At 39.5% G+C, this 20,742-nt stretch overlaps 2 protein-coding genes across 5 annotated transcripts in view; both read right to left on the bottom strand.

Annotated features, from left to right (window-relative positions):
* Positions 1 to 14,416, bottom strand: part of phf2 (PHD finger protein 2) — a 35,783-nt gene extending 21,367 nt beyond the window's left edge. For 2 of the 3 annotated variants that reach the window (XM_051414970.1, XM_051414972.1), the window contains exons 1-4: positions 14,006 to 14,413; positions 1,768 to 1,853; positions 1,369 to 1,483; positions 808 to 968 (exon numbers count right to left, since the gene is read on the bottom strand). In XM_051414970.1, the coding sequence (XP_051270930.1) occupies positions 808 to 968; positions 1,369 to 1,483; positions 1,768 to 1,853; positions 14,006 to 14,103 (460 nt within the window). In that variant the 5' untranslated portion in view covers positions 14,104 to 14,413. Of the gene's footprint in view, positions 1 to 807; positions 969 to 1,368; positions 1,484 to 1,767; positions 1,854 to 14,005 lie in introns of all 3 variants that reach the window. The other variant, XM_051414973.1, reaches the window with a different exon arrangement.
* Positions 14,417 to 17,492: 3,076 nt separating this feature from the next.
* The window catches only part of LOC127371824 (constitutive coactivator of PPAR-gamma-like protein 1 homolog), a 31,467-nt gene continuing 28,217 nt past the window's right edge, over positions 17,493 to 20,742 (bottom strand). For both annotated transcript variants that reach the window (XM_051414979.1, XM_051414978.1), the window contains exon 17: positions 17,493 to 19,067. In XM_051414979.1, coding sequence (XP_051270939.1) covers positions 18,744 to 19,067 — 324 coding nt within the window. In that variant the 3' untranslated portion in view covers positions 17,493 to 18,743. The remainder of the gene's footprint in view (positions 19,068 to 20,742) is intronic.

Raw genomic sequence — 20,742 nt, 5'->3', positions numbered from 1 at the left:
ATAAATAAATGGGATAACCGTCACTTTAATGGAGACTCTCAGGATATGTTATGTCTTTATTTAATGTTCCCTTTTCTATTGCTCATGCTCTTATTTTGAAGTACTGCCCAAAACAGCTTTGGCCTTACTTTATAAATGAAGACATTCTTGGATATTATAGTAGTACAGAAGCATTAGGAGTTGTGTATTTATATAGCAGTAATAATTTCACTAGTGTAGCAGTAGAGTAAAGTAGTAGTAATATTAGTGGTGATCAGTACAGTAATGGTTGTGGTAACCGCAGCAACAGTAGTTGCAGTAGTAATGCAATAGATATAGTTACAGCAGTAATAGTAACAGCACTAGCAGTAGTCACAGTAGTAGTAGGGTTAGTGGTTGTACAAGTAATTACAGCTTTAACAGTAGTACTCAATACTAGTAACAGTATTCGTAGTATTTGTGGTAACTATAGTATTAGTTAAAGCAGTACTACAGTAGCTCACTAGTAATACTAGTACAGTGGTAGCAATAGCAGAAATATTACAGATTACTGCAGTAATAGAAGCATCAGCAGCAGTAGTAGTGGTAAGAGTAGTGATAGTAATAGCAGTAGTAGTATTAGTCACAGCAGTAGTATGGGTATCAGCAGCAGTGGAGATGTCAGAGCCTTACAGCAATAGTTGCTATAGTAGGAGCTGTAGTACAAATAATGAGTGCAGCAGTGCAGTAGCAGTTCTAGTTGCAGTGGCAGTAAGAACAGTGCTAGTGTAGTAGTGATAATAGAAGTAACAGCATCAGTAGTGCCGTTACAGTGACTGAGCTCCTCACCGACGTAGTTCTCCACATCACTGATGTAGAAGGTGGGGGCCGGCATGGACAGGCCTAGGCCGTCTTTCTTCTGAGCCAGGATTGGCTCGTTGAAGCCGTTCTCCTCCAGGTAATCCATGGTCAGCTGACTGCCGCTGAGCTTCACCACCACATCGTCAGCACTGGAGCACACACACAGCCAGAGGGAGGGAAGGAGCCATGTGTGAAACGTGTTGAAGCGATTCAATGGAAGCAACTGAATAAGATCTGATAGCAAATCTATCTGTACACAGCACATACTGAAGAGTTATAAGACAGTGCCCCCTAGTGGGATCATTCATAAAGTGAGGATATCAATATTGACCAGAAGAGTCCTTAATGACATTTCTAGAGGCCTGATCAATATGAGGAATTATTTAATTTCATTAGAATTGAATTCATTAAATGGGATCCCAATTAGAGTGTTAAGTCTGACTATTTCAATTATATAGAAGGTTTAATTGTCACCACTTAATCTCACATTATTACGTATTGGTGGTGTTGACAGTTGAACAGTTCACTAATGAGAACAAATGTCTTTACCTTGGAAACGTCCTGCTGCGAAGCTCCTTTATGAAAACCTGACTTCCGTTCTGAACAGCTTTGATGTCTGTGCTTTGCCCCGTGTCATGTTTGCTCCAGTTCTTTTTCTTTTTCACTGAAGAAACAAAATATAAAAAAACACTTTTTTTGAACAAGAATTTTGAAAATGACTTGAGCAAACAATTGAGTTCCACATTCACACATGCAATCTTTTTTTCCGTAAGAAACTGTTTCCAACAAGGGCTGATCTGTTTTGAGACTTTTATACCACGTGACAGAAAGTTGTCAAGAAGTGAAAGCTAAGAAGAAGTGAAATTATCACAGCACAGAGGCAGTTGTTTCACTTTTTCTTTTTTGTCAGCAGCAGTCAACACAACTCTCCCTGGGGGGGATACTTACATGTGGATTTGCCGTGGGTCTTCTCGCAGTTTGGACAATGATATATGTCAATATCTGGAGCGTCATCTTCATCCACCCCAACACAGCTGAAACAACACAAGAAACATATTAATGTTTAGGAATGTGACCTTTTACCAAAGCATGTCGGTTCGTTAGAGTTTTGAATGTGTTTCCATGCAACGGTTCATTTGCCTGAAAGAGACTTTGAAACTTGGTCTAGTTTCATATTGAATCACTGTGACACCATGCATGCTTTTATTTTGGTCAAAGTTACACATTTTCACTGCATTGACAGCGGGGCTGCAAATAATGATTATTTCATAATAAATTCATCTGACAGTTATTTTCTCAATTCATCATTTGGTAAATGAAATAATAAAAAAGTCCCATTCTTCCTGATACTGACAGTATTTATTAGCACTAATCCTTTATTGGTTCTACAATTCAACCACAAATACAACATGTCTTCAACAAACATCATTGCCTTTCTTCTTCTCCTGTCAAGTTTTACTACAGTTGAGATTTTACTGCAGTTAAAGTTGCAGTAGGTAACTTTTATAAAAAATAACTTTTTGTCATATTTTCTGAAACTTTCACTATTTCCTGACAGTAGTACTCAGCAATTGCTATCTTTCTCTGCTCTGATTGGTTGTTTTCGTTCAGGCCCGGTGGATTCTTGCAAATACCATTAGGAGCTCTAGGAGGAGCCAGAGGAACCTGATTGTTTCACAGATTATCTGTCTCATGTACTACTGTCAGGATATAGTGAAAGTTTCAGCAATAATGACAAAAAGATATTGTCATAAAAGTGACCTACTGCAGCTTTAACGATAATGATGATGACGATACTGAATATAGAATGTGGTTTATTGCACTGATATTTGAATTTTTTTATTGAACTTTTTAAAGTGTAATTATTTTACGAATTATGCATTTTTTTTAAATGAACATTATTTTTTAATTCTCATGTACCCCCTGCATTACTCAACAGAGGGGTATCGGTACCACATTTTAAAAACACAACACAGAAAAGCAGCAAATCCTCACATTTGAGAGGCTGCAACCAGAGAATGTTCATCGACAATACCTTTTTCACAGCAGCCATTTTGACATGAAAAAGTAGGGATATTTCCGGATATTAATTTAGGTTCTGTTCCATTTAGTATAGCAGAGCCTTTCCAGTGAGCCAACATGCACAATAGCAGCACCCTGACTGTTTGACCTAAATGGAACAGAGCCTTAATTAGTATCACTAGTAACACCTGTGTTCAGGTGTACACTACTTCATGTCAAAATGGCTGTTGTGAAAATTTGTCTAAAATGACCAAAAAGTAAAGGACAGTATCTATACACATTTATGTTTGCACTGTGGTGACATGAACAGAAACCAGTAGCTGTTAGGAAGAAAAACAACACATTTAATTTGTAGTAAAATGAAACATGAGCCATGTAAAACATTGGAACAGGCCTTTAAAAAGGATTCACAGTCCAAAGCGGAAGGGCATCAGGCCCTAATATACAGGACAAAGGGACAGGACAGAGGAGGACAGCACAATCCGTACATCAGACAGTCTCTATAAATATACCTCTACACACTGTATATGCATATGCGCTCGTATTTTAGCACTGTGGTTTACAGCATGGCAGCTGTGAAAGGAAGTGTTGGTTAAATTAGCACGAGGCAGTTTGTCTCAGTTTAATGTAATCATCCTTTCCACATTTGACAGCTTACCCTTCTGTAGTGACATAAGAAACATCATGGTTTTTTTTTTAAAGGTACTACTATGTATTTCTCATAAAACATTTTCTGGCTCGAATGCAATCATCAATGTCTCTTGTGTATAATGACAACTAAATGAGAGATATAAACAAAGGTTAGAGGTCCTTAGAGTGAAGACAAAGTATTCATTCATGGCCACAGTGTAATAAACGTGCAGTGCTTTAGGTGGTTAATCTGTAATGACACACAAAGGCTTCAGCAGCGGTGCAAAAGATGACAGCGACATTGTGAATGCACAACTCTTCCCGCTGTCTCAAACAGCAGTCGTCACGGTCTGTTGCAAAAGCAAATTCCTCCCATTTGGAGCCGCTGCTCCCAAACTCAAATGAACTGGGAGTTTCCCAGAATGTTTCCTTTTTTTCCCCCTGTGAACTCCACAGCTTTACTACACCGCCTACTCGCTTTCACTGCTGGCAAATGCAAGAGTGGGTGGGTGTGTGGACAAAGTGGAAATGCCTGCTCATGACATCCACAACTTTGTGGGTTGGAGGGAAAACTCCAAAAATTCACACTGAACACGAGATGTGCAGACAAACTGATATTTAGACACTTTCACTGACAGCTTTGTGTCGAACCAAAGAATTTATTAAGAATCTAGTGAGATGACAGTGTGGTCACTTTCCACATGAGAGGTGTTAAATTGAGAAGACTTGTGATCTGGTACCCTTCAATTAAATCTCAAAGTACATGTACTTGGTTGAGACATGTTTTTACCAACTTAAAAGAAGATTCGAGGCCGGTTATGTCTTTCAGTAACATTGATGATTATATAATCTATAAAAATCTCACCTTGCCTGCAGTAAAACTGTGGCACAGCTCCAGACTAATTCTGCTGACAGGTTTCTGTCTGAGACTAAATGCACATCACAGAATCAGGTTACCTCGACTTTAACTTCTCTACATTGTTGCTGTGTTGGTTTCAGAATTGATGTTATGAGGAGAGGGTTATAGGATGTATTTTTAAACCTGGACCAGGTCTAAGCCACATCAGTTGTTTCATCACTTTATGAGCTGCAGTGCAGCGTCGTCCTTGAACACTTCTGGAACTGCCTTCGACCTTTTACCTTCCTCTTTGGGGGGAAAAGACTACAGAGACTGATGAAATGGTAAGTTTCTGTACTTCTACTTTATGTGGCAATACATAAAAATGTATGTTACGTCACTAATGTTTTTAGAGATCTACATGTCTGTGGTTTGTCATACACTCCGAAGAACTTGTAACTTGTCTTGTAATTGTGTAAATACAGTCTCTAAATACACAGTTCGTTCGAATCAATTGAAATGTGCAAATTACACTCTAGAACTGTTGTTTTGCGGTGCCTCTGCTGGCACTGAGAGATCACACTAACGTTGCGGCAGTAGCCATCAAGCAAACAGCGTGACCTTAATTCACTATGTTTCTAACTACGGTGTCAAACCTGAAATTCCTCCTCAAATTACTTCTCAGCTGGTTTGGTGCCATTGTTCCATTGAAAAAAGTCTTCTCTAGTTTACTTCTTTTTGCGTTAGTAAAATGTTCAACAGTCAGATGGAGAGTGTATTTTATGGATGCTTCTCGCTGGAGTACAAAGCATGGTCTGTTGAATATATTGCAATTTTATTAACAGACTATTCAAATTTTAATTATTCGATTTTACGCTGAACCAATCGAACAACCAAACGTTGAAAGAGGCGCTGGCATCTGGTGTGACGCCTGTGTGTCCTGTCCTGCCAGCTATCCCATTAAACCCATTTTTCGGTTCCATTATCGGCTCAATGGACCAGTGTGTAGGATTTAGTGGCATGGAGCGTACGGTGACCAGACGTCCAGGCTTGTCTAAGACTGTCCTGGTTTCATACTGGTTGTCCCGAGTCCCTACAAATATCTACTGACATATCTGCTGCTCAGGAATTACTCAGGCTGATGTGACCTATCAGTAAATGTATCTATTATGTATATCTTTACCTGTGAGTATATACATATTTAAAGTACAGTTAACTCTACTCACAGTTTTGTTTGGGCTTTTTGTTTATCTTTTTGCCTTTTTACTGTATTTTGTACATAACTTGTTTTTATCTAAAACTACTTTTCTGAATACTTTGAATAAGTTAGAAGAAAATGTGCTTTTGGAATTTCTGGACGTTTTAAGCAGTTCCTCCCTGTTTTATGTCCTGATCCAGCAACACATTCCATTTACAGATCAAGACAGTAAGATGCAGATGAAAGCTAAGTGAAAGCTAGTATGTGAGATTATTTTGTTACACATACTGTACCCAAAGTCAAGAATGAACTTTTGAACTGCAAATATATTTAAAGTGAAAATAAGATAATAAAAGAAAGACAAGTATTGAGTTGTGCTTCCCTCAGTAATTTAGTAGTGGCAGGATGAAAAAGATTCTGAAACAGCATTTAATCAGGAAACAATATAGCGTGATACTGTCACCAAGGACACTACTACTGCTATTACGATTAATAATCAACTACTAATGCAACAGTCACATATCCAGCCTTATTATTCCTTATTATTCCTCTTTGTCTGTCTATCACTGCTGCTTTTCTACGATCAACTATTCAATGAATTACAGATGCAAAGTCAAATAAAAATAAAGGATAATATTACACACGACCATCACATTTGATTCAGTCCTGGGTTTTTGCCTTCTGGTCAGACTTAGCAAAGAGTCCATAGGATATCAACTATTAACAGGGAAACCATAGGGAGAGAATTATACCATCAATTAACACCCGAGAAGTAAAACCAAAGTGTTCTGGATTTGGGAGGCTACAATCTCATATGTGTGCAGCAGTGTAGTCACGGTAATAACACTGACACAAACACAAACAATGACTGTGTCCCTCATGCAGACAAGTATGCAATGTGTTTACACTTATACCAGCATGTGAAATACATTGAAATGGATGCTCACAGCTGCTAAATATTAAAACCTAATGTGGGTTCCACTCATGTGGGTTCACTGTTAGCACGGTTGAGCCAAGTTGCTAGCTGCTAGCTCGGGGACCGCTGTCAGTCACTTAAAGGCTCGTGTATACTCGCCGTTCCCGACCTGTCGCGCGACAACGTGAAGTCAAAATGACGTAGATCTCGCTGGCGCGCCAGGATTTTGGCCCGGTTCAGCTGAGCGCGACAAACCGGAAACAGGAAGATGGATGATCTGAACACAGAGGAAGGTGCCAGAATTCGTGGCGATTTCTTGCCATGAATGTTGGAAAAGAGGAGGCCACATGCTGGAAATTTTGGAAGAACCTCCGCGACCGATTTGGAAAAAAAAAAAGTTCTTCTTCTAGTGCGTAGAAATAGCAAAGTCGGTAGCCTTTCCTCAGTAGCAACACCTCTGTTCAGGAGAAGACTGCAACTAGTGTCGCGACCACCACGCGCATGTATAAATAGTTACAGCGCTCCTGTGACGTCACATTGTCACGCGACAGGTCGGCAACGGCGAGTATACCGAGCGCTTAACCCTCCCGTTGTACCTTACAGTCCCTGGAGACTCTCACAGTGCCACTTTGGAAGGTTGAGTGTGTATTGGCAAGAATCTAGCGATATGATACGTATCACGATACAGGGCTTACAATTCAATATTACGATAAATTGTGATACTGCAAATAATATATGGAGATTTTTTTTAAATCTAATTTTAGGAAAATTTTCACAGTATAAAGAAAACACCACCATGTGCATAACATGTGAGTTTAAAAAGTTTACTTTTTTATGCAACCAGAACAGTGGAATCTGCATCTGTGTTTATTACAGTCGCTGTAACATCCAACATCACAGCCCTCAGTTACATTTACAGCACTGCTATCTAGCAACTGGACGTCTAACCACAGAAACCAACACAGTGTTTTTGAGAATCAATACAGTATTAGAAAATATCACAATATATTTTCTTATACCCCTGTTGTTTGTATGGTTGAGCGAGTACTCGACTATCAGCTCAGGGAAATGATTTGTATATGATGATTAATATATGTACAATTCTCAGCTGTGATGTCCAATTTGGCTAAGAGAGCATGTTACATCACCCCCAACATTTCTACTAAAGCGTGTTACCTGTAGCTACAGACTGACTGTGATAAGGATGAGTTAGTTAAAGACTGTGGTTCCTATGGGAATCTGTTTCCAGTGTTTCCACTTTGATTCTGAAAGAAATTCCTTTTAATGTATATTTTCAAAATTGTGAGTACAACCAATAAAATTCCATTTACCAGCACTGTATTGATGTGGCAAGAGAAATCTCAGAGTCAGATATCTCAAACCCCTGGCAAATAAAACTTAAACTACCGCACGGCTGTTACCATTAACACTACTTCTCTAAAACAGTGGCTGAAAAACAGCCAGAACCAAAACACTGTAATGTTAGTGTGGTGAAAGCCTAGAGCTAATCCACTGACAGACAGGCTTGGTAGACTTCAAGTCAAGTCAAGACAAATTCGTAAGTACCTTTGACAAAGAGGAATAACAGATAGGAAAGGTTCATAGAATAGCTGATTTATTTTGGCAGCATGTCATCATGTGTCATATCGATAGAAAATTAGTTCTATTACACATAGTTGTGCAAACAGTTTATATATTTTTCGGCTCAGTGTCAATATGTGTGTGTGTGTGTGTGTGTGTATGTAGGTAAAAATGTATTGGCATCTCAAGCATGTATCTAGCTATCAATCGCCAGGTCCTACATAGAGGTGAGTCACGGGCTGCAGTGAAGTAGAAAAATGACTTGTAATGGCTAGTAGAGGGAGAAAGGGTAGCTCTTACACTGAATACGTGTGTATTACGAACTGCTGCCGAGCAGAATGAAGCTTTGTGCAGAAGGAAGGAGGGGCCCGTGAAGATGCACCATGATAATCTTTGATAATCAAATTATAACTGAGACAAAATCAACATTAAAAGGGCTTTTTAAAAATATTTTTAGAAATTGACGCACTGTGTCACATCATCTTTAACAATGTCTCCATTGACCGTCAGAAGTGAAAGATCCTATTTTCTCTCCTGGCCTGAAGGCACTTTGGACATGAATCTGCTTCTATACGGGACATTGTCAGTTCTTTATCATTTCTATTTTGCTTGTTATTGACTGGTGCCTAATATTATAGAACTGATGGTGATGACATTGGGGCTCAAGCTTATTATTATTATTTAAAATTATTACAAAATTGCATTGATTTTTTTTTTATTTGTATCTTCTTGCAGTAGGGAACTTTTGGATGCATAAATACAATAAAAATCTTCTTTTGAGCAGAGAGCTGTTATTCACGTGTTGACATTAGAGTTCGGTTTACCGTATGTCAATCTGGAAGAAACTGTTTATTTGATATAATCCTGAAGATGTTTTTAATTATTTTAGGAGGTCTCAAACGGGGCCAAACAGTGACGTTACCTGACCAGAGACAGAGCTGTGTTCACATCATGTGGACTTATTGGTTCATTGTACAGTCATGTAAGTAACTGGAGAGAAGGTGCTTTCAGTTGTTTTGTAGCTCTGATGTCAGTTAGCGGTTAACGCTGGTTGCTGGTTTCACTCCTACCTTTGTAAACTCACTGATCAGCTCTTCTGTTCTATCAGAGCCGCAATGAAATCTTTACGTCCTGCCATTGCACACTCAGCACTTCTCGAGCTTCCTTTCTCCAGTGAATCACCAGAAGGCTTTTATTGTGAAGCAGCTGCAGGAAGTGTTGACTTAGGGTTATTTTACGCTTGGTAGCTCAACACTTTTTGACGACTGTTTCTCAACAGAAGATACTATGTCTGTCTACTGTGTGCATTACCCTGCAGTTATAGCTTAGTAACAGTAATGTTTTATTTTTGATATTTTATATTAGCATTGTGTAATGCGAAAGAGGATATTCATCCACATCTGCAGTTCTACAGTTCTAGCCTCTTTAGCCTCTTGTAGCTCACTATTTTTATTTTATGGCCCATTTACTGTTTGGCATCAACCTTGTTTCGAGCAACATGCAGATATTTTCTGCAAGCAAGCTCTGGTAAACCCACCGTACACTACCTGCCGGCCCCAAGTGTGGTCAGAATGTGCTTCAATAAGGATCAATAAGCGATAGCAGATTGCTGTGGGGCAGGTAAGATATTTAAGTAAGTAAAATAAAGCTAAAACTCAGAGGTAAGACCTGCTTTAACTCCTCAGACTGATTATCTACTTGACAAAAAACTACAGCCATTTAAAGACAGAAAGATATATTCAGTGGCTTTGGTGGTCTGTGTGAAGTCAGCTGTGTGACAGTGGAGATGAAGTGATCAAACACAGAACGGTAAGTATTCGCTATGCACTAGATAATCATGTTGGGTAATCATCAAGTAATGCTTGCAATTAATTTGTCAGATTCTAAAACACTACCAGATAATTATAGTTATAGTAGTAATACCAAGTTGCAGTATGTACTGGCATCAGTGAAGGCGCACTGTAATAAACACTGTGCAGTAGCGCTGTAGTTTATCTACGTTGTTCAGAGCACTAACTTTATGGATTTTTTGGTATTACAGCTTCTAACTTTGAGAGCGCACACACGGTGTGGTGCTGTGTGAGCTTCAGTGCTGACACACATCTGCGTGATGTGACTTTGTGGTGCCAACAAACAGGCAGCACTCAAAACCATGATGATTTTTAAATGGCATAAACATATAACAATGACATTAACAAAGAGAGTGTAATATCAAGAAATGACTCATTATTTCACATGAACTACAACACATATTGAGGCCTGATGAGAAGAAATGTTTTTGCACTGTTGAATTTGCAATTGTTGTTTCCATTGTTGGGAGACAAGATCTTTCTTAGTGTATTCAGTACAGGGTTATGTTTGGGGTGAGGAAGACTTGGATATAGCATCAGAGGCGGGGCTCCGTTTATAAGTTGCTTAGTGAGGCATGAAGCCAAAAAAAACACTTCCTGATGTAAAGAAATGACTCAGATGAATGCATACTGCACATACCCTGTGCTGGTTAGAACGGTTTACACATCCAATAACAACATTATCACTGGAGTCACGTTTCTATTCAGTGCTGAACAGATACTGAATTTTTGAGGCCAATTCCAATATTGATATTTGAGTTCATTGTATTTGTTAATTTATGTAAATACCAATGTAAACACATTTTTTGGTTAACGATACCATTTGTTTAGTAATTAAAGAATTGTGACTGAGATATGTATGGAGCGGGACACTTTAGGTAGTAGAAGATACCATTTGGAACAATGTTACAGTGACATTTTATAAACATACAAACATATCCTTGGCATCTCCGCCTATTTACGTGCCCATATCGATATATCTGTTTATCAGCTGATATTGACCAATAATGTGTGTTGATCAATTTATGGGCCCAATATTCCCCCTCCTGTAGCTGTACTTTGGTGTCCACCAGCTCTTGGGAGAAACTTTAGCTGCAAGATGTCTGACGTTCCTCACCGGCTGGCTAAGTCGCTAACTGCATGTAGTGGGTTTATCAGGGCTCGTCTGCTGTTCTGGTAAAAAGGGTTGACGAGATCAGTTAGAAGGACCAGCCATTAAATCAAAATAATAAGCCAAAAGAGGCTAAAAAGCTCCGTGGAGCCGGGCAGTAACCCTCTGTGGGTTTGTCAACACCAGTGACCCCTTTCACATTACACACACTCATTTCTTACAGTGTTAATATAAGAAATACTGACTAATGCAGCTCTCCGACAATTCCAAAGCTGACTTATGAGCATGTTGGCCTGCTCATTCAGCGTGGGATGAAAGAGAAATGTACAGTAAAAACAAGACATTGTGGTTTTGGGAGCAGTTAGCGTTTGAACTATTTCCTGATTAACAACAGCTGGGCACAATAACTGCAAGCAGCATCTCAAAAGGCCTCTCCTGAACACTGACTCAAACATGGATGAAAGCAAGATGACTCTTGGATGTGAATAAGACGGCCTACAAGTTGTAGGAAAGTGATGTTTCTCAGTTTGGATGGAGCCTCAGACTAGCACTAGACACAAAGAGACACTGAGGCCAGTCTTCTTATCGGACTGTATGACAGCAAACATTTACCAAAATATTTATTTTCACCTCATTACCTACATGCTCACTACTACTACCTGTTCTCTTACTAGTTTTATTGCATCTTGTTACAACTTCATATTCCTGCATGCTAGTAAAACATAAAAGTAGCTGGTAGATTTCAGACACAAAATAATGACTTACTATTGAGTGGATGGTGAAAGTGAACATTTACCTGTCAGTGGCTGCTAGATACTCACATTTAAAAAAAAAAAAAACAAATATAATATCCCACCCTGCCTGCGAGGGATGAATACACTCAATCTCCAGCTCATCACAACGGAGTCTTTAGATATCTGAGGATAGCCGAGCCTTCATGCTTTATTCAATTATTGGTTCACTGCCTTTCAGTTTGTTCATGTTGCCATCATACCATGACACTGTGCATCATAATTATGCTGATGACACACAAGACAAATAATACCATAACATCCTCTGCAGTGACTACATCTCAGAACGGAGTAGCACAGATCCAGCTCCTCTAAGAACAACAATGTAATGTAGGTTCATAAAGTACGATAGCTTGTTTCTCTCTGAACTTACACAGCTATTACAGTGCTGTTTTTATCTGCTCTATACACACTTCCATACTGTCATACTGCCTGTAATTAGTTCAAACTATGGTTTTAATATTAGTAATTTGATTTAAAGGTCATGTGTGCAACATTTAGGAGGATCTATTGGCAGAATATTATTATTATTATAATTATATTCATAAATGTGTTTTCATTATTGTATAATCACCTGAATATATAATAACATATATACAGCTGCCTTCCATGCAGTGTGTCATATTGAACCACAATGTTTCTACAGAAGCCCTTAATTGAGGTCCAGCTCCAGACTGTGAGTGATTGGACTGCATTATTAGCAGGGATATACACAATACTACAATTCAATATACTGCAATGTATTGTGATACTGTGATAGTATTGTGATATGTATGATGTATTGTACAAAGAACACACCACCATATGCAACGCCACATCATAGCCCTCAGTTTACTGCTGCTGTTTAAAGGCCGAAATCCATACGGTGTTTTTGAGAATCGATGCGATATCACTAAACGATATGTCACCATATTTAACGATATTTTCTTACACCCCTAATGGGGAATGCAGTGTAATACAGTTTTCATTAAGAAAATACAGTGTCTCCCTTATTAACAGGGCACATGAACCGTTAAAGGATTTCTTCTTGTATACATATACATATAACATAATAAGCAGATGTAAGCTGTGTAAATATGAAAGCATAAGCAGGTGTACATTTAATGCTTTTGTGAAATAAAGTATGCATCTCTTTCATTACACCGGTTGTCTGGCTTATGCGTGACTGGAGGTCATGGCTTATCCCCATCATTTAATTCACCAGCACATAATGTGATACATGTACAGCCCGGGCAGCCAGGGGGAGCTTGAAAGGGTTAACGTTCAGGCGCGTAAATACTGTGTTCATCGCTCTCTGAAGGGCTTGTTCGTCAAACGAAACACGATTAACAAACCATCCCTTCCCAAAAAGACACCCCGAGTGAAGCCGAACAGCGTGAAACACGCCAAAACAAAGGCAGAGTGCGGGGACAGTTAGTGCAGACACAACCGGGACAGCGGGAGGGAAATAAAGCACGATGATAACAGGGATTTGGCACAGATCATTACAGCTCATATACGGCGGGGAAAGTGATGAGCGGCGGCGGACGACACGTCTCCGTTTAATCGCAGTGAAACAAAACAGCCGTTATCTGTATCTCCGAGTGGAGACAGAGCAGCTCGGTGGACGTTACAGCGGCTCTTCTGTTAGCCCGCTAAAGCCCTCCACTACGGGCTATTGTCAGCCATAGCTGCCGCCTGGCATGAAGGCTGCGCCGAGCGGGGCTCAGCTCCCAGACTCGGGTCGTGATTTTCCACCGTGCTCTGTGCGAACAGTCGGTAAAAGCCAACCGAACGGTCGCATGTGACAACATTTACAGATAAAATATAGAAGAAATGTGGCCCTGAGAGCGGGTATGAAGAGAGGTAGAGGGGGAGAAATGAGCAGCGAGTCCGCCGAGGCTTCCCCCGCTGCCCGCTCGTTACGGCGGGGACGGTTACTTTGTGGCTATGCGGGGATGTTAAAAACCCATTAAGTGCAGTTAATAGACGAAGCCCCGCACCGAAATCACTCAATAAAGCACTGTAACTTTTTATACGGGGAATCTGTTTAGTGTTATTCGCGAAAAAATGTCACAACCCCGGTCGGCTATATTTAACTCCGCCTTCTTCTTCTTCTCCAAGCGGCCTCTCTTCAGATGTAGACGGGCGACCGAGAGCCACAAAGCTGTCAAACGCACCGAGACCTCGCCATTTTTGTTTGTTTTCCACAAATGCAAACCGCCACAAAAACACACACACACACACAAGGGCGAACAATCGTGCCTTACCTGCCGTGGAACCAGTCCTTGCAAGCATCGCACTCGATCATAAACTGGGTCACGTCGTAAGGTAATCTGCAGATGCAATATACTGGTACAGTCGCCATGTTCAATTCACAACTACGTCGGGATAGACTGGGGGGGCTGCAGGAGGAACAACGTCCTGCAAACAATATGATCCAATATGATCTTCCCCAGAAAAAAAGCCAGGGGCAGACCCGCCGGACACATGAACCTAAGCGCACATCTCCATCGCACCGCGGCCGTGTGCTGCGAACGGCGGAGGCTCGGCGTAGCAGGCTTTCCTCAAATGCATTATTATTATTATTACTATGTGCATGCCCCCTGGTGACTGTACGGCACCGAGGCGGTCATGTTAGGGAGCCAGAGGAAAATGTAGCCTCGATGTGGTTGCGAAATAAATAAATAAATAAACAAATGCGAAAGTTACGTCAGGGAGCTGGTTTTAAATCAGCGGAGCTCAAATGAGATGAATGAAAGCCCCGATCAATCAACAATACAGCCATCGGAAATGTATTTGTCTTTTTTTTTATCACAGCACATGAATGCAGCACACAGGCCAAATACCAGCCTTTTACTGTGAGACAACGATCACATTACAGCCTATTCTTTAGCTATTATTACATCATTATTTAATAGACCTATAATAATAATAATAATAATAACAACCCAAATAAATAACGGCATTTAAAAACTGCAAAATAATAAATAAAACGTATGATTATGTATATTACAATATATCAGAGTATATTATCAACTATAATATGTGTGTGTGTGTATATATATATATATATATATATATATATATAATGTAATTATGTTTTGTAAGTAAGTACATTATGTAATTACATACGTCATTTTTTTGTCAAATCTCATAATTTACAGTAAATATAATGTTTTAATTTTTTTATATTTGGACATTGACCCTACAATTACACATATATAATATATGGATATTATAAATAACAGCATTTAAAAAGTGCCAAATAATAAATAAAAGGTATGATTATGTATATTATAATATATAGTATATTATATTATCAAGCATCATTTATACGTGTGTATATACCATACACACACACACACATATATATGTATATATAACTAAATTAAATGAAATTAGTAGGGACCAAGTGTTAATTATCTGCTGGAATCAGTGTGAAGAAGGAACTGAAACTAGATTGAACGATAATTATTGGGACAGATCAATTATTGGCTGATAATAATAATTTGGAATTCTTATGCAACTGATAGACTTCCTGTTGTATGAAAGCCAAAGTGTGTTTGTGAAGCTCTTTGATGAACTTTATAGAAACAATGAATGAATGTTTGAAGCGTGAGATCTGTTGTTTGTTGCTGTGTTAACAACAGTAGATCAGAGCTGTGGAATATTCAATCATCCATCGTTGCTCACTATGTCTCAGCCTTTCTGGTCATCAGGTGTGTAAAAACTGAAGCTTATGAACTTCTTGTTAAAATACAAAAATGGGAGTGATCTTATCGGTCTGAGAAGCAGGTAATTATCGTATCGGCTGAAAGAATCCACACCGTGCTTCCATCACTGAAACAACATCTACACTGTGACCTGGGGAGGTAGAACCTACAGAAAATATTATGGTTTTATATTAGGGACTTAATAAATACAGTTGTGGTGTTATTTTAAGCGCTCCTCTTACAGACTCAACAAGCTGTTACAGAGATTGGCTGGTGGTTGGTGGGGTTCTGCTGGGGGAGTTTGGCACTGGCCTGTATGGAGCATTACTGTATCCGTTAGTGGAAAATGATGCCTTCACGGTAGTATTCACACATTTCCATCATAAGAACTAGAGTCCAATAGATTCATTTGCATAATTACATTCATTTGCAGAGGCACAACAATATTGAAGAAATGATTTTTCAACTGATTAATTGATTAATCAAAGCAATCTGACTGTTCTACAAACTCCTTTGCTACAGAACTGTGGCGGTATTAAAGCTTTGTATCAAACTGTGAAACTCTAATATGTGTGTCATAATGGTGCTGCAGGTCAAAGTTCACCCACATCAGATCTTTAGCATCTTTTATTAACATAGGCAGTGATATTATGGTGAGGTAAACTATGACAGGAGTCTTCTACTAGGGTCCTGATAGAAAACAGCATTTTGATTATGAAGAGATCAATCGCCATCAACAAATAACCACATTTAGTTTTTTACCTTTACCTAAAATGGCATTAACTTCTCAGAAATTATTTTCCCCATAATAAATGTGACTTCATTCACTTTGGTTTAATATAACAGACCACCATTTGGATGAATAAAGTGTTGAATACAGATTTATATCAAGCACAAAAGTTCATTCTTCTCCTTGGAAGCAGTAGTTTGACGAAACAATCCCAAATCATAGGTCCACTTGTTGTCTCCCCTGGAGCTTTAAACTGTATCACACAGTGCTCTTCAGTGGAGTTTGCCTGGTTGTCATGACGATAGCTGTTAGCATGCAATTTCACTAGCTGTTACTTCATCCGTAGCACTTTCTTCCAACAGATCAAACTCCCTCTGCTGATGAAGACTGTGATGTGGCTGGAAGCTCTGAGGAAAGATAGTTACTGAAATACGGAACCATGATAATTGTAGGTTTAACTAAACCATCTCTTAAATCCAAGGATCAGCTTAAGATATACAGACGGGTATGGAAGCCCATTTCTGCCAATGTGACAAAAACGATTCAGTCATTATGAGAAACCTTCTCAATACTTTGACTTAGTGTCTTTAAATAACGAGTCATTATTATACATTACATGTGAGCGTTCCGACCCTACTTACTGGTCTTTCTTACAGATCTAAATGCAGGTCACTTCAGTCGCTGTTCAGCTCCTGCCATCCTTGCCCCAACAATATGAGCCTTCTTTCACACTCAGATCTTCTCCTCTCTTCACCATCTTGATACAAAATCTGAATCAGCTGGGCCTTCATACACACAACAGAGCATGATTGGATGTTAAAGGTCCAGTGTGTAACATTTAGGAGGATCTATTGGCAGAAATGGAATATAATTTTCATAGGTATGTTTTCACTAGTATATAATCACCTGAATATAGGAATAAATGTTTGTTTGACAAACCAAACACTGGCTGTGTGTTTCTCATGAGCTTTGCAGCCACTGTAGTTTCTCCTACACACTTTAGCAATCTGCAACTTCACCACTAGATACCTCTACATCCTAACACTACAATGCTTCACTGTACCATGCCGTGCTTCCATAATGTTTCTCCACTCATTCAGGTTTTAATTTGTCACTCGTATGTTCTTTCCAGGCAAAACCTTACAAGCCATAATTTCCCAATCTTGCCTGTTTTAGAGCAGATTTTCTCACTCTATTGCTTTTAAAAATGAATGCCCTCATATAAATATGCAGAAATTCAGTCAGTGAGCAGAAAGAAGGTGAAATATTAATGCCTACATGCTGTTGCAGGATAAATAAACAAACAACAACTTGTACTAAAAGAATATAGTTTTATTAAGCATTGTAGCTAAGTTGCCTTCAAATACACCACGCCACAATCCATCAACACTCAATCAATCCCAACAGCAGTTCATTCTGTTACAACCCATGAGTTAGGAAGAAACTCTGATCAACTTACATAGAAGGTAACCTATTTAGCTCTTGCGGGGGGGACTGGGGGGAGTACACTGTTTCTCTGATCACTAATGAAAGATGAAAAGGAGAATTAAAATGTTAAATGATGATTCTGGTGCAGAAGTAGGGCGACTGTAAAAACGACACTAAAGAAAATCTCAAAGTTGATTAGCGGATGATGGCTAAAGTCTTAATTGGAAGGTCGAGCAAGTTGCTTTCAGCTACAAAAAGGGGTGATTCTAAGCTTTTTATGGGATTTTTTTTCAGATATTTGACTAAATGCAGAAAACAGCAACAGAGAACTATATAGTGTGAATTCACTATTTCAAAAGTGGCGAGATAACTTCTGTTTTTTTTTAATTAAATGCAACAGAGATCAGTATCACAAACAAATCAAGGTCAGAACAAATCTGTCACTAACAGTTAACATCTTTATGGGCTATCGCTGATATCAGCCATTTCTTTAAATTTGCAAATGGGCACAGTACTTTGTAAAAGATGGAGGAAAAAGGACAACATGCAGAATAACTACACACCTCTTAAACTGCGAACCATGCAGAAGGTTTTTGTTGAAGCGGTAATACTACAGCTCTATGTTTGTTTCCAGAAACCCGGGCTGGGTGGATCGGTTTGACGAGATCTTCTGCGTCGGATTCTCAGAGCCTTTTCTTCAAATGTTACTTACAGCTAAATGACTGAACTAAACGGACACAGTTACTTAAACATGAACCCAACGCAAAGTGGTGGCGTGTTGCTTCCTCATTATGCGCTTGGTTTCTGTTAAGCAGTTATCGTGACAACACAAAATTTGATAGCCGTACTATGGCGAACACATGGCACCGAGTACTGGAAGATATCAACCTATAGGAACTAAAATGTTTCAATCTTCTAATGAAAAGTATCTCATAAATGTGTAGAAATCGTGGTGACGAGGGAGTGAACGACTCCTTAAATTAGCAGTGTGTCGTACGTCTCGCGGTTTACTGAGAGGGATCCGAATTTTATCTCTCCTCTTTGACAGGAAAAATCGACTGTAGGCGTTCCAAATTTCTAGATATCCTAACACGGCTCCATCTTTCATCCTTCACCCTCTCTAGAAAAATAGGCTTACTCTTCTGTTTTTAAGACGGCGGCCTCCAGACCTTCATCTCTATGGCGGCCGCCATCTACGTTTAGTGCATTTAAGTGAGGATTAGAATTGCACGTCTTGGAGTCGCTGCTAAAGGCACTTTCGGGTTGGATGAGAGCCCCGTGTTCCTCTCCGTCTCCGTCTCCATTCAGCTGGTCCAGCTCTTTGTCCTCCACGCCGTTCTCCGCGGTTGAGCTGTCACATGGCGCGGGGGAGGCTTTCCTTTCCTCTGGCTTGGGCGTCTTTCTCTCCTTCGCTGCATCGTGTCCAGGTGTATGAGCAGGCTTATGAGCGGGCTTACCCTGGTACAAAAAGGACAGACAAAAGGGATTTTAAGCTGATGGCAGAGACAGTTAAGACTGTGACAGGTAGACTGTGACAGCGGCTGCGAGGGTTCTGTTAATCACGTGCAACGTACAGATGTGGGCTGGTAAACAAAAAGACTGCAGGGCAATTTAGAAGCTCATCAGCAGTAAAATAAAGGGGTTTTAAACAGAACAAAGACCTGCTGAGGGTCTGTTTAGTTCCCACTCATCACGTGCTGAAAGCAACAATGGTTGTGTAATCTGTTGTTGCACTGTAATTAAACTGTGAGAAGAGCAACAGCTGTATTTTGATCTTTGTGTAGAACACGCAGTCTCTGGTGAAGCATAATGACAACCGATATGATTAACCCACATTCCTTAAAAAGGCATACGAGATACAAGGTTTATATATTTATATTTATATTCCACCCCTCGTGGCCTGGCTCATAAGAAGTGTTCCAACATTGTAGGCTTTACGTTATTTGTTGCAGCCAGAACAGTGGGATTTGCATCTGTATTTATAACAGCCACGTGTTTTTTGTTTATATTTGGACATTAAATTACAAAGGTTATAATAGTAGGATTGTTAAGGCTATTTAGACAAATAAAAAATATATAAATATGAAATTTGACTGGTCCATGTTTCCCAGGAGATGGATCCATTCTGTCCTGGGCACTTTGACAAACCAACACAGCAGCATCTATGGACCACAAACACTATGACCTTGTTATTATTAACGCTAAGGTGCGAGATGATGAATGAAGAACTTGAGATGTCTCATTCAGGTCCTATAGGGCCCGACCGACACACTGGTCTGGCGATATGGACACACAGACACACACACAGACACACAGACACACACACACACACTATCAGATATGTGTCGATATGAAGACTGTTTTTGTTACATAATGCAGAAAAATGCCTGTAGTAATGTATTGGTGTCTACACTGCTGTGGCGAGCAGCAGTAGCAGCTCTCAGCAATGTCAACAATATTTATGTTCAATTATTTAACTCGTTAAAGTATATTCAGCTTAAATCTTCTTTATTAAAATTATCTGTTCCAGAAAGCAGCCTTCCGAGCAGAAAAGGTCCATTTTCATTCCGGCTCAAACATTCATTATATCGGCTGCCGTATTCAGTATTTGTGAATTTTTCCCCCTAAAATAAAAATATATGGGGCTTTATGGCTTTCCTGTTATTGGTTGTACATACATGTTTGTTATGGAGTCAGTTAGACATGGACTGTTACAGAAAGAGCCACAATGCTTGAGTGATGTTTGCTTCCTGGTGCTACGTTCAAAGGCGGTGAGATGAAGAACCATTGTGAGGGTGTTCTCATGGTCAATCACTTCTTACATTATCTCATCAGTTTTATTGTTTATTACACAGACCATCACTCCTGCCTATTTTATATGTTGGAAGTATGGAAGTGTCACTAGGGGCAACCCTGCAAGATGAAGGTTGTGACTTATTTAAAAATGACGTGCGATTGCTCAGACAGGCTTAGGGTCTGTGGGAAAACCTCAATCTGTCTGGTTGACATTACATTTTAAACCATGGGTTCATCTTTCTGCTGAGTAAAAAAACAACTACTAAAAATGAAAACCAATGCTAGCAGTAACAAGCTGCCACTGTGATACACTTTAATAGTGACACTGAAACTAAGG

The sequence above is a fragment of the Dicentrarchus labrax genome, unplaced genomic scaffold, assembly GCF_905237075.1.
Source record: "Dicentrarchus labrax unplaced genomic scaffold, dlabrax2021, whole genome shotgun sequence".
In the NCBI taxonomy this organism is placed as follows: domain Eukaryota; kingdom Metazoa; phylum Chordata; class Actinopteri; family Moronidae; genus Dicentrarchus; species Dicentrarchus labrax.
The sequence above is the reverse complement of the archived record's forward strand: the minus strand, read 5'-3'. Positions and strand labels throughout refer to the sequence as shown.